We start from the raw sequence: 15000 nt of genomic DNA, 5'->3' as shown, positions 1-15000 counted from the left end.
AGGGAAGAAGAAGAGAGTCGGTGGCACAGACAGACAAGAAAAAACAAACAAGAAATAAAGACAAGAAAGGGGGGGGGGGAAGAAAGAACAGAAGGGTATGGAGAAAGACATACAGACACAGAGAGACAGACAGACAGACAGACAGAGGCAGACAGAGAGGGAGGGGGGAGGAGTAGACAGAAAGTCCCCACCCCCTCAATAACTCAGCCCATATCTGAAGAACAGCAGACCCCGTCTTCAAGTAAGTGAACGATGCTCACATCATTCTGATGTATCTTCGTACAACAAAAACCCTGAACCACATTCACCACCCTTTCTCTGCGATCGCTGTCTCCCCCCCCCCCCCCCCCTCCCCCCTTCTTCCCTCCTTTCCCCACTTCAGCTTTCTCTTTCGCTCTTTTTTTTCTCCTTATAACTTTCCAGAAGGAAAGGTTATTTTGCGGATTTAACAAGAGCTCTTCGCAGAACGGCAATGGAAGAATTGTGTCCTTTGTCGAATGGGAGATATCAAAAATGCAACAATAATAAATCCAACAGAAATGAATACTACAATAAACAATGTTATTACGTGAGTCTCTCTCTCTCTCTCTCTCTCTCTCTCTCTCTCTGTCTGTCTGCCCCCCCCCCCTCTCTCCCTCTCTGGTGTGGTCTCGTTTCTACCCCCACTGCAACGTCATCCAAACAGCACCAGGGACACACAGGGATGGTGAGCAGCAGAAGGTGGAGTGAGAGAAAGGGTGGATCAAGAGGTAGAGGGAGACAGAGGCAGAGAGAGACAGAGGGAGACAGAGGCAGAGGGAGACAGAGAGAGACAGAGGAAGACAGGCAGAGAGAAACAGAGAGAGACGGAGACAGAGGCAGAGGGAGACAGAGAGAGACAGAGGCAGAGGGAGACAGAGAGAGACAGAGGCAGAGGGAGACAGAGGCAGAGAGAGACAGGGGCAGAGGGAGACAGAGAGAGACAGAGGCAGAGAGAGACAGGGGCAGAGAGAGGCAGAGGGAGACAGAGACAGAGTGAGACAGAGGGAGACAGAGGCAGAGGGAGACAGAGGCAGAGGGAGACAGAGGCAGAGAGAGACAGAGGCAGAGGGAGGCAGAGGGAGACAGAGGCAGAGAGAGACAGAGGCAGAGAGAGACAGAGGCAGGCAGAGAGAGACAGAGGGAGACAGAGGCAGAGAGAGACAGAGGCAGAGAGAGAGACAGGGAGACAGAGGTAGAGAGAGACAGAGGGAGACAGAGGCAGAGAGAGACAGAGGCAGGCAGAGAGAGACAGAGGGAGACAGAGAGAGACAGAGGGAGGCAGAGAGAGACAGAGGGAGACAGAGGCAGAGAGAGACAGAGGCAGGCAGAGAGAGACAGAGGGAGACAGAGACAGAGGGAGACAGAGGCAAAGAGAGACAGAGAGAGACACAGGGAGACAGAGGCAGAGAGACAGAGGCAGAGAGAGAGACAGGGAGACAGAGGCAGAGGGAGACAGAGGCACAGAGACAGGGAGACAGAGGCAGAGAGAGAGACAGAGGCAGAGAGAGACACAGGGAGACAGAGGCAGAGGGAGACAGAGGCACACACACACACACACACACACACACACACACAGATCAATGAGAGACATGGACGCATATGCACACACACACATGCACGCACGCACGCGTGCGCGCGCGCGCACACACACACACACACAGATAAGAGAGAGATCAGAGAGAGACTGAGACAGCAATGAAGACATGAGAGGCCAGACAGACAGACAGATATAGGAGCAGACAGACAGACATAGGAGCAGACATACAGACAGACATAGGAGCAGACAGACAGATAGACATAGGAGCAGACAGACAGACAGACAGACATAGGAGCAGACAGACAGACAGACAGACATAGGAGCAGACAGACAGACAGATAGACATAGGAGCAGACAGACAGACAGATAGACATAGGAGCAGACAGACAGATAGACATAGGAGCAGACAGACAGACAGACAGACATAGGAGCAGACAGACAGACAGACAGACATAGGAGCAGAGGATACAGGACAACACACGCAGTCCTCTGTGACAGACACACAGACAGAGACACGCAGAGGCAGAGAGAGACACGACCGAGACAGACAGACACAGACAGAGAAAGGAAGGGAGGAAGAACTCACTATTCGAAGACCATGTAGAGCATGCCCTCTGAGCTGTAGGTCTCCAGTAGCTCCACAATGTGGGGGTGTTTCAGCATGTGGCATATTGTTGCCTCTCTCTTCAGGTCTGTAACATTACCATCATCGTCTTCATCATCATCATATTCATCATCACCATCATCAACATCATCATCAACATCATCATAGTCACCATCATCATTCCAAAGCGCAGTGCTTCAGCAAGTGGTGTTTCCTCGCTGTCACCATTGTAAACTTCATTGTGAACAACAATGGAAGACACAGGACAGCAGGTCCAACAATGGAAGACACAGGACAGCAGGTCCAACAATGGAAGACACAGGACAGCAGAACCAGCAATGGAAGACACAGGACAGCAGATCCAACAATGGAAGACACAGGACAGCAGATCCAACACGTCCACAACACTGTCCAGTCTGCCTACGTTCGCGTACAGTGTCGTCATCAGGCTTCTCCAACGAAGACAAAAAAAAAAAAAAAAAAAAAAGACAGACAGAACGTACTGATTACTTGTCCGCGATACTTTCTGACTCATCGTGTCCTCATGTCCTGTCCTCAACTTCCTTCCAGCCCTGTCCTTTCCTGTCCACCATAAACCCTGCTCCCCCCCGACCCCCCGCCCCCAATACACCCAAAATCCTGTCCACCATTCTTGCCCCCCCCCATCCCCCCTGTCCTGCCCATCCCGCGCTGTCCTCTTGTCCTGACGTCACGCTGCATCCTATCCTGTCCCGTCCTGTCCTGTTCTGGTTTCATACATCAGCCTCACCCCACACCCTTCCTCTTTTCATTTTTACCCCACCTCTTCGATAGTATACCGTGACAACATGCTTGCTTGGTCGTCCTCTGAGAGAGAGACAGAGAGACAGAGATCACCACACCGCATTGTTTCTGCCTGCAAGCTGTGTCTGTCCCGTTCTCTGCTTTTTACCTGATTAAAGAGATGGGTGACGCATGCGCGCGCGCGCACGCGTGTGTGTGTATGTGTGTGTGTGCGCGCGCGCGCGCTCAAGCGTGTATATGTGTGTGTGTGTGTGTGTGTGTGTGTGTGTGTGCGTGCGTACGCGCGCGCGATTGTGTGTTTGTGTGTGTGCGAGCGCGCCCGCGCGCATGCACACGCGTATGTGAACGAATGGTTCTGTTCATGCCTGGTTGCACGCATGGGTGCTCAGACGTGAGCCGGCACGTGCATGTGCGTGCACTTACCTCATCTCACGCAAACACACTCCTGCACGAACGCGTCAAGTCCCCCCCACCCTCCCCCTCCCTCCCCCTCCAAAAAAAAAAATAAATAAATAAATAAAGCGAAACTAGTGTCGATAAGACCCAGCGAGCACGTTCAGTCAGCAGTCCTGCCGAAATGTTGTCCCCTGAATTTTACTCTGCGGCGCCACAGCCAAAGGGAAGTAACTATCTTTATCCCAGCCGAAAATCGCGAAATGTTCCACTGCCTGGGTTCTGTCCCCTTCATTGCACTGCAAAAGCGAGTGCAGCTATTCGGGTTTGTCCGAAATCAGAAGAAAGCTAGGTTGTGTCACTACCAGCCCGTCAAAACATAGCTGAAAACTCGAAATGACCGGCGCAATAGCCGGTTGTTTAAAGCGGGTCCCGGGTTCGAATCTCGATGATGGCGCCTGGTGGGTAAAGGGTGGAGATTTTTCCGATCTCCTAGGTCAACATACGTGCAGACCAGCTCGTGCCTGAACCCCCCTTCGTGTGCATACGCACGCAGATCAAATACGCACGTTAAAGATCCTGTAATCCATGTCAGTGTTTGGTGGGCTATGAAAACTAGAACATACCCAGCATGTACATCCCCGAAAACGGAGTGTGGCTGCCTATATGGCGGGGGAAAGAGAGAAATGACAGACAGTGAGAGGACAAGAAAGAGAAACACGGAGAAGTGAGACCAAAAGACAGACTGACGGACAGGCAGGCAGACAGACAGACAGACGGACGGACAGGCAGGCAGACAGACAGACAGACGGACGGACAGGCAGACAGACAGACAGACAGACGGACGGACGGACAGGCAGACAGAGTCCCCATGAAGCAGGGCCAGCAGAGTGGGGCCGGGGAGGGAGGCAGGAGGACCGGACACTGCCCACTTACCCTCTATGCTCAGCCCCGGGGAGGAGGTGAACTTGGACACGTCCACGATTTTCACGGCGAACTGCTGCTGGGTCTCCCTGTGCAGGCAGCGCCGGACCAGGCTGAAGGGGCCCCTGCCAACACACACACACACACACACACACACACACACACACACACACATCTCTGTAATGTCTCACGTGTGTCTTTCAAAGCTACATCCTTATCAACGTCATCAAGTAACATGTTCTCCAATTCTTTTGGGCGTACACGAGAAATCAATGGCGTTAGCAGTACTTTCAGAATTTGGAAGAAACCTGGCAACAGTGAAATTAACTGCCAAGTTGACAAGACACCGGGTACACATAATCCGAAGGGACTACTGTGGAATACATAACAAAGAACACTGGGTATAACAATTGGCTGCAATTCATCAAAAACATCTTAACCAAACTAAGTCTTACTCCTTTATGGAATAAACAATAAGACACTGGGTAAAACAGACTAAAATCTGTCATATCTAGTAAACTTGAAGAAAAGTAGATGGAGCATGGAAACAAAGATAAGGTAGAATGCATGGAAACAGAAGATAAATGAGTAAATTCAGAATCAGTGCTGACACACCATGGACAAAGGGCCAGAACACCAAGGGCCAGAACCACGTTTGTGCCTGTGGACCCCAGAGTTCAGTTTTCTCCCTTACAGTTGCACACAACAGGAGGGGGAACAGTCAACCGTTTGAAAAGTGTGTGTGTGTGTGTGTGTGTGTTTGTGTGTGTGTGTGTGTGTGTGTGTGTGTGATGTCCCTCGAAAAGTGTAATTTATGTGTTTTAGTGTTTATGTGCGTGGTCGGGCGCGCGCGCGCGCGCGCGTACGTGTGTGTGTGTGTGTGTGTGTGATGATAGTTCAGTCTTTGTCAGTGCGCGCCTGCGTGCGTGTGTAAGTGTGTGTGTGTGTGTGTGTCTGTGGCACACACAAGGCGCACAGATCAGCAAAAGAAACTGACGCACAGACAGCACGGCTGCACGCAGGGGAAAATCCAACAGGATAAAACACCTGCAGTATGAACATCCATGTGACGTAACAGAGGAAAAACAAAACACCTGCAGTATGAACATCCATGTGACGTAACAGAGGAAAACAAAACACCTGCAGTATGAACAGCCATGTGACGTGACAGAGGAAAAACAAAACACCTGCAGTATGAACAGCCATGTGACGTAACAGAGGAAAAACAAAACACCTGCAGTATGAACAGCCATGTGACGTGACAGAGGAAAACAAAACACCTGCAGTATGAACAGCCATGTGACGTAACAGAGGAAAAACAAAACACCTGCAGTATGAACAGCCATGTGACGTGACAGAGGAAAAACAAAACACCTGCAGTATGAACAGCCATGTGACGTGACAGAGAAAAAACAAAACACCTCCAGTATGAACAGCCATGTGACGTGACAGAGAAAAACAAAACACCTGCAGTATGAACAGCCATGTGACGTAACAGAGAAAAAACAAAACACCTGCAGTATGAACAGCCATGTGACGTAACAGAGAAAAAACAAAACACCTGCAGTATGAACAGCCATGTGACGTGACAGAGAAAAACAACAACATAAACATTACGAGAGTGAGAGAGGGCCGGGGGGTGGGGGGTGGGGGGGCAGGATAGGAGACAGACGGACAGAGACAGATAGACAGACAGATAGACAGACAGATTATTTGCAGACAAACAAGCCGACATACTGAAGCCCCCACAGCCACTAGAAAAAGTCAAACGCACACAAAAAAGTTCAACGAAGCAACTAAAACCGACAAAGCCCATGCCCAAGCATCGTCACAGCACTGCTGTGAAAAACACTTACATAGCGCCATTTAAACAGAAGCCGACTTGTGTTGTCAACAGAAAGGTCATATGTGACAGCGCATAAATACATTTCTTCCGCGAAAATCTCAGTGTTATGTGTGTGTGTGTGTGTGTGTGTGTGTGTGTGTGTGTGTGTGTGTGTGTGTGTGTGTGTGTGTGTGTGTCTTTCCCTCCCTCTCCTCCCCCTTGTACGCAGCTGAAACGGAACGTGCACTTAAATCGAAAAAAAAAAAATCAACTTTTCCGTATCTTCACTTACTGTTGTTATCTTCTTTTACGGTTCACACCTCTTTGGGATACATGTTTGTCTGATTAGGTAGATAGGTAGACAGATAGATAGACAGATAGACAGACAGACAGATAGATAGATAGATGGATAGATAGATGTTTCGTCTTTTGAAGTAGCGTTTTTCGTTCGTTTCTTGTGTGGTATCTTTCGACGTGCAACGAACTTTAACTGTGTGCCGTGATTATTTGAAAAAGGTGAACAAGTGAGGAGTGGGTCATCGTCACAAAGAAATGAGCTCAGCTGGCGTTTCACTGGCGGGTCAAACCTTTGGACAAACGAAGGGTTTCAGTGTGAGGCAAAGTCCTCTCAAATTTCAGGACCGGGTTCTGTTCTTTCTTTCTTTTTCCCCCGAGGATACACTCAACGTCTCTATTACAAAAAAATCACAAGACTGACAAACAGACGAGTCAGATAGAAAGTCGCCTTCTTGGGGACCCCAGAAAAGAAATGTTCGGAGTTCGACGTTTGGTGTGTTGAAGGTCAGGTCCATCCATTATCCGCTCCGGAAAGCCGTCATAACGATTCCTTCGCTTCCACTGAACTGCGTGGCGCATACTTCTTTCTTCCCTCCCTCTCCGCTCTGTTACCACGAGCTCGCTTTCCTCTTCTCTTTTCGGCGTACACTTAGAGAGACAGACAGACAGACAGACAGACAGAGAGGGGCTTGAGTGACAGACAGAAAGAGAGAGAGCGAGGAGGTGGGGTGGATGTACTTTTTATCCAAAAGGCGGACATAGAAATCTTTTTCTTTTTCTTTTTCTCAACCAACGATCTGGTAATGGCTCTGGGGTTGTTGCTTTTTTATCGTACACACAAAAAGCACAACAGTACCATCAGTGTAGCCTAGAGAAGAAGCAACAAGATCTGCTTCTGTGATGAAGATAATCCACGGTCTTTACACGGTCCGTCTGTGTGTCTGTTTGTACGTCCATCGCTTCATTCATCCGTCTCCTACAGTCATTCTTTCCTTCTTCGTCTTTTGACGAGAATTTCCCGAGACGATGTTATTCAGAGGCTTCAAGATCTTGTGATGTTTATTCCTTGAAATCTCACCGTCCGGAATAATCAACACACCATGAAAAATCAAGAATGAATAAAATAAAGAAACCATTATTAATTACCACGGATAGTTTGCGCACATGCTTCCAACTCACCACATTCCAAGAACTGATTTTCACCGTTTCCCATCATTAGCCCCGAGAAAGAATTGAGACGGTTGAAATGGTCTCTATAAATACATCACACGCCGAGGAAATATTTCAGAACGGGGCATGAGGGGTGTGGAAATATTTCAGAACGGGGCACGAGGTGGGGAAATATTTCAGAATGGGGCATGAGGTGGGGAAATATTTCTGAACGGGGCACGAGGGGTGGGGAAATATTTCTGAACGGGGCACGAGGTGGGGAAATATTTCTGAACGGGGCACGAGGTGGGGAAATATTTCTGAACGGGGCACGAGGTGGGGAAATATTTCTGAACGGGGCACGAGGTGGGGAAATATTTCTGAACGGGGCACGAGGTGGGGAAATATTTCAGAACGGGGCACGAGGTGGGGAAATATTTCAGAACGGGGCACGAGGTGGGGAAATATTTCAGAACGGGGCATGAGGGGTGGGGAAATATTTCAGAACGGGGCATGAGGGGTGGGGAAGAAAGAAACGAGCAAGGACGCCATGGAAGAATGGAAGAAAGGAAGAAATGTAAGTAAAACAAACGAAATGTCGAACGAGGCAAGAGGGCTCGAGCACTCACACAGACTTTTCAAAAGAAAATCTACAAACGCAAAAAGACAAGAAAACTTTAAAACCCCATACCGCAAGAAATGTGAAACTCCTTACAGCCAATCTCTGTCAGCTTCAGGTCATATTTCTACATGTTTTAAAATCCATCCAAAAATCATACTATGTATGCGAGAAAAATAACGAAAGAAAAAAAAAGATATCAAACATTCACAGGAAGTGAACACACAGTCTGTATCCACTGAGTCCATGGCTCAGCACAGGAAGTGAATACATAGCCTATATCCACGGAGTACAAGTGCCAGTTGCATTGCTTGGAACTAACTTTTTGACAGTTACACGTGACTAAATGCCTACGTTGACCGAACTAGGCCATTGGTTAGTTCCATACTACACACACAGTTAGTAGTGGGTTACGACCATACTAGGCTCTTCCGTCCGAGCAATGCAACGGCTCCAGTGCTCAGCATAAGTCAACACACAGCCTGTATCCACTATGTCCATGGCTCAGCACAGCAAGTGAACACACAGCCTGTATCCACTATGTCCAGTGCTCAGCACAGCAAGTGAACACACAGCCTGTATCCACTATGTCCATGGCTCAGCACAGCAAGTGAACACACAGCCTGTATCCACTATGTCCAGTGCTCAGCACAGCAAGTGAACACACAGCCTGTATCCACTATGTCCAGTGCTCAGCACAGCAAGTGAACACACAGCCTGTACCCACTGTGTCCAGTGCTCAGCATAGCCAGTGAACACACAGCCTGTATCCACTATGTCCATGGCTCTGCACAGGAAGTGAACACAGCCCATATCCACTGTGTCCAATGCTCAGCATAGCAAGTGAACACACAGCCTGTATCTACTATGTCCAGGGCTCAGCACAGCAAGTGAACACACAGCCTGTATCTACTATGTCCAGGGCTCAGCACAGCAAGTGAACACATAGCCTGTATCTACTATGTCCAGGGCTCAGCACAGCAAGTGAACACACAGCCTGTATCTACTATGTCCAGGGCTCAGCACAGCAAGTGAACACACAGCCTGTATCTACTATGTCCAGGGCTCAGCACAGCAAGTGAACACACAGCCTGTATCTACTATGTCCAGGGCTCAGCACAGCAAGTGAACACACAGCCTGTATCTACTATGTCCAGGGCTCAGCACAGCAAGTGAACACACAGCCCATATCCACTGTGTCCACTGCTCAGCACAGGAAGTGAACACATAGCCTATATCCATCGAGTCCAGAGCTCAGCATAGAAAGTGAACACACAGCCTATATCCACTGAGTCCAGAGCTCAGCACTGGAAGTGAACACACAGCCTATATCCACTGAGTCCAGAGCTCAGCATTGGAAGTGAACACACAGCCTATCTCCACTGAGTCCAGAGGTCAGCATAGGAAGTGAACACACAGCCTATAACCACTGAGTCCAAGGCTCAGCATAGGAAGTGAACACAAAGCCTATATCCACTGAGTCCAGAGCTCAGCATAGGAAGTGAACACACAGCCTATATCCACTGAGTCCAAGGCTCAGCATAGGAAGTGAACACAAAGCCTATCTCCACTGAGTCCAGAGCTCAGCATAGGAAGTGAACACACAGCCTATATCCACTGAGTCCAAGGCTCAGCATAGGAAGTGAACACACAGCCTATATCCACTGAGTCCAGAGCTCAGCAATGGAAGACGGGGCCCAGTCCTCCCCTTTCGCCATTTCTCCCCAACACAAGGCAGGTTCCCAGTCACACCTGGGTGGAGTCAGGAAGTGAGGAGTGGTCAGGAAGTGAGGAGTGAAGTGAAGTGAGGAGTGAAGTGAGGAGTGAAGTCAGGAAGTGAGGAGTGGTCAGGAAGTGAGGAGTGAAGTGAAGTGAGGAGTGAAGTGAGGAGTGAAGTCAGGAAGTGAGGAGTGAATTGAGGAAGTGAGGAGTGAAGTGAGGAGTGAAGTCAGGAAGTGAGGAGTGAAGTGAAGTGAGGAGTGAAGTCAGGAAGTGAGGAGTGAAGTCAGGAAGTGAGGAGTGAAGTGAAGTGAGGAGTGAAGTCAGGAAGTGAGGAGTGAAGTGAAGTGAGGAGTGAAGTGAAGTGAGGAGTGAAGTCAGGAAGTGAGGAGTGAATTGAGGAAGTGAGGAGTGAAGTGAGGAGTGAAGTCAGGAAGTGAGGAGTGAAGTGAAGTGAGGAGTGAAGTCAGGAAGTGAGGAGTGAAGTCAGGAAGTGAGGAGTGAAGTGAAGTGAGGAGTGAAGTCAGGAAGTGAGGAGTGAAGTGAAGTGAGGAGTGAAGTGAAGTGAGGAGTGAAGTCAGGAAGTGAGGAGTGAAGTGAAGTGAGGAGTGAAGTCAGGAAGTGAGGAGTGAAGTGAAGTGAGGAGTGAAGTCAGGAAGTGAGGAGTGAAGTCAGGAAGTGAGGAGTGAAGTCAGGAAGTGAGGAGTGAAGTCAGGAAGTGAGGAGTGAAGTGAAGTGAGGAGTGAAGTCAGGAAGTGAGGAGTGAAGTGAAGTGAGGAGTGAAGTCAGGAAGTGAGGAGTGAATTGAGGAAGTGAGGAGTGAAGTGAAGTGAGGAGTGAAGTGAAGTGAGGAGTGAAGTCAGGAAGTGAGGAGTGAAGTGAAGTGAGGAGTGAAGTCAGGAAGTGAGGAGTGAAGTGAAGTGAGGAGTGAAGTGAAATGAGGAGTGAAGTCAGGAAGTGAGGAGTGAAGTGAAGTGAGGAGTGAAGTGAAGTGAGGAGTGAAGTCAGGAAGTGAGGAGTGAAGTGAAGTGAGGAGTGAAGTGAAGTGAGGAGTGAAGTCAGGAAGTGAGGAGTGAAGTCAGGAAGTGAGGAGTGAAGTGAAGTGAGGAGTGAAGTCAGGAAGTGAGGAGTGAAGTGAAGTGAGGAGTGAAGTCAGGAAGTGAGGAGTGAAGTGAAGTGAGGAGTGAAGTGAGGAAGTGAGGAGTGAAGTGAAGTGAGGAGTGAAGTGAAGTGAGGAGTGAAGTCAGGAAGTGAGGAATGAAGTCAGGAAGTGAGGAGTGAAGTGAAGTGAGGAGTGAAGTCAGGAAGTGAGGAGTGAAGTGAAGTGAGGAGTGAAGTGAAGTGAGGAGTGAAGTCAGGAAGTGAGGAGTGAAGTGAAGTGAGGAGTGAAGTCAGGAAGTGAGGAGTGAAGTCAGGAGTTAATTAGATCATTGTTTTTGTTGCTGTTATTCTTCTTTACTCTGTTCCTTCATATCTTCTCCTCCTCATCATCATCAACATCGTCATCATCTTCATCTTCTACACGACAAATTCGAAGAAAAGGCCATGCATATAATCTCAATCCTTCAGGAATCAAGTTCCCCCTGTCCCCATTCTTCCGCTTTTCAATCAAGGGCGGAGAAAAAAAAGACACATTCGTCAATTTACTAACTTTTATCGATTCAGTTTCTCTATGTTGAAGGTGCAGTGAAATGCACTACCCCCAAATTTAACTGGTGGGAGGGGAGGGGAGGGGAGGGAAGTGGGATGAACAATGAAGACCCTGCCGACATGAAGACCCTTAATAGGGGCGGGTGGAATGCACAGAAGGGAGGAAGGGGTGGAAGGAAGACCAGGGCGGAATGGTTGGGGGGGGTCCGAAGGAAAAGGCATGCCATCACTTTATGCTAATGCACTTCCTTGGATTTCCAGGGAAGGTTGGTGTGCTGGGCCCGTGATTGAATTGTGGTGAACGGAGCCACTTTAGTGCTGTCAGGATGGAGAGAGACGGACGGTGGGCGAGAAAAGAGAGGGAAGGGAGAGGGAAGTATTTATACCGAAAGAGAGAGAGAGAGGGGGGGGGGAGGGAGGAAGGGAGTAAGAAGGAGACGGGGTGAAAGAGGAGAGAAAGATGGTGAGAAAGCGAGGAAAGGGGATGAGGTGTGGGGAGCGAGAGACCGTGTCACATCCACCTGCTGGTTTGAGAGTTGTACAGTTCACACGTGCGTTTACACCACGTGAGGACAAAGAGGACAGAGACAGAGACTTGTGGGAAGGGGAAGGGGGGAAACAGACACAGCTGTGAGATCAGTCGACAGACAGGGATGTAAGACCACCCGATTAATCTCTGAGGAAAATAACTGTCGCTAGGAGTGATTATTAATCGTTGGATTATTGTGACGAGAACGACTGTGGCTTGGAATCTGTGTCATCAGATTCTGACTGTCCTCCGTGACATCTTTGTGTCTCTGAAGGTAACCACTCTTCTTTCTAGTTCAAAACACGTGGCATGCACGTGTGCGGTGCGTGCAGGTTTATGGCAGTGTTACCTTATTTCACTTGCACTGAATCAACTGTGCTGTTTCCCGATAGTATATTTTGTAAAGCTTTATGTTCTGAGCATGCATTTAGCCATTCTTCTTTTTGCCCATTACATTCATGTATGCACTGTGTTGAACTGATCCCCCTCACCATCTCTCCCCCCCACCCACCCCTCTCTCTCTCTTTCTTTGTGTTTTCACTTCCTGCAAATGCGGCACAACTAGGTGTTCCTTATTTTATGCGAGGATATGCATAAAGAGAATGAATGTGTTGGGAGGAAAGAGGACATGCACATTTTCACGTGGTGATACAAGTATTCAGCGTAAGTCAAAAAACATTAGTCCTGGGACTCTATCTCTCTGTCTCTCTCCCTCGCCGAACCCCAGTCTCTCATCTCCCCTCCCCCCAATCATCATCCCACAGTCACATGACAGTCATCATTCCAGTCACATGACAGTCATCATCCCACAGTCACATGACAGTCATCATCCCACAGTCACATGACAGTCATCATCCCAGTAACATGACAGTCATCCCACAATCACATGACAGTCATCATCCCACAGTCACATGACAGTCATCATTCCAGTCACATGACAGTCATCATCTCACAGTAACATGACAGTCATCATTCCAGTCACATGACAGTCATCATCTCACAGTAACATGACAGTCATCATCTCACAGTAACATGACAGTCATCATTCCACAGTCACATGACAGTCATCATTCCAGTCACATGACAGTCATCATCCCACAGTCACATGACAGTCATCATCCCAGTAACATGACAGTCATCCCACAATCACATGACAGTCATCATCCCACAGTCACATGACAGTCATCATCCCAGTCACATGACAGTCATCCCACAATCACATGACAGTCATCATCCCACAGTCACATGACAGTCATCCCAAAGTCACTTGACAGTCATCGTCCCACAGTCACATGACAGTCATTATCCCACAGTCACATGACAGTCATCATCCCACAGTCACATGACAGTCATTATCCCACAGTCACATGACAGTCATTATCCCACAGTCACATGACAGTCATCATTCCAGTCACGTGACAGCATTCATCCCACAGTACCATGACAGTCATCATCCTAGTCACATGACAGTCATCATCCCACAGTCACATGACAGTCATCCCACAATCACATGACAGTCATTCTGTCCAAGACTGATCAGCTGGACTCCGATTAACGCCCTAAAAAAATCCGTCACTCTGTGTGTGTGTGTGTGTGTGTGTGTGTGTGTGTGTGTGTGTGCGTGCGTGCGTGTGTGTGTGTGTGAGTGAGAGAGATTGAGGGAGAGTGTGTGTGTGTGTGGAGAGAGAGTGAGAGAGGGGGGACGTGGGTGGGGAGGGGTGGTCCGTGCACGCTCATGCGTGTGTCTGAATGTGTGTGTGTGTGTGTGTGTGTGTGTGTGTGTGTGTGTGTGTGTGTGTGTGCATGCGCGTGCGAGAGAGAGCGCGCGCGTGTGTGCGTGCATTCGAACGCGTGTACATGCAAGAGTGCCAGCAAATGTGTTTGCGCGCCGCGCCATGGCCAGTGAGTCCTGACCGATAATGTGCCTTCCACTGACAACAGTCATCCACAGTGTGGAGAAATATTGGAGGCTTGTTGACTTGGTGAACCTTGTTCAGCGTCAGCTGTGTTTGCTTGACTGCTGTTGTCCATTAATACTGTTGTGTCTTTTCGTTTTTCCTCATCCTCTTTCAATGTGATCCCCTTCGGCGTGGGGTTTTGGCCTTCAGCTGAAAAAAGTTACTCTTACTGTTATCGCTCTCTCTCCCTCTCCCCTCTCTCCCCCCCCCCCCCCCCCCCCCTAAGAAGAAGAAGAAGAAGAAAAATATACAAACCCTCGGCTTCGCTTCGTCCGCATACGGATCATTCTGCATGTTTTCACACCTCCTTGAAACTGAAATTCTCTCATCGAACTGTTTTTTGAAATTATTGTTGTTGCTGTCATTGTTGTTTTTGTCGTCATCGTCATTATCACCATGACGATTTCCAGAACGGTCCATGACGGTCTACCGTCTTACCACGCATCTTACAGTCATACGTGGCTGCTGTGCTTGTGGGCAAAATACTTCACTTTGACGTCATTCGTGCTGATGTGGGTCTGAACAGTGTGCCCAGTGCGTTTCTTGTTGTGTATATAATGTCCCCCAAACTTCAGTCGTTCGGTGATCTTGAGTTTTCATTGTGACTGGTAATGTGCTTGATTTTTACACACGGACGGAAGAATACCCAGTTATGACTGTAACACACGCATTCACTCACACCACGTACGCAAGCACGCGCGCGCGCGCGCGCGCACGCACACACACACACACTCGTCACGATCGATGATCTTATCATTCACTGCAGTCACCTTTCCCTCCTTTGCCCCGCCAAGAAGGGCGGGCACTCACATGGCAGCCCAACACCAACGAGGGTTGTGTAACCTGGTTACGGGCATTGCAAGGGCAGATCAACCTTGCTTGTGGAAAGCGTCACGGTGTGAGGGAGTTGGGGCAACAGGACACACACAACCCATCCTCACACACACACATCCTCCCCTCCCCCTTGTAACCCACTACCCTCCTCGTGTCAT

General features: G+C 48.9%; 1 protein-coding gene across 5 annotated transcripts in view; it reads right to left on the bottom strand.

The window, feature by feature from the left end:
* The window catches only part of LOC143289046 (peripheral plasma membrane protein CASK-like), a 661124-nt gene that overhangs the window by 465661 nt on the left and 180463 nt on the right, over positions 1-15000 (bottom strand). For all 5 annotated transcript variants that reach the window (XM_076597850.1, XM_076597848.1, XM_076597849.1 and 2 more), the window contains exons 3-4: positions 4275-4387; positions 2145-2250 (exon numbers count right to left, since the gene is read on the bottom strand). In XM_076597850.1, the coding sequence (XP_076453965.1) occupies positions 2145-2250; positions 4275-4387 (219 nt within the window). The remainder of the gene's footprint in view (positions 1-2144; positions 2251-4274; positions 4388-15000) is intronic.

The sequence above is a fragment of the Babylonia areolata genome, chromosome 13, assembly GCF_041734735.1.
Source record: "Babylonia areolata isolate BAREFJ2019XMU chromosome 13, ASM4173473v1, whole genome shotgun sequence".
Taxonomy (NCBI): domain Eukaryota; kingdom Metazoa; phylum Mollusca; class Gastropoda; order Neogastropoda; family Buccinidae; genus Babylonia; species Babylonia areolata.
The sequence above is the reverse complement of the archived record's forward strand: the minus strand, read 5'-3'. Positions and strand labels throughout refer to the sequence as shown.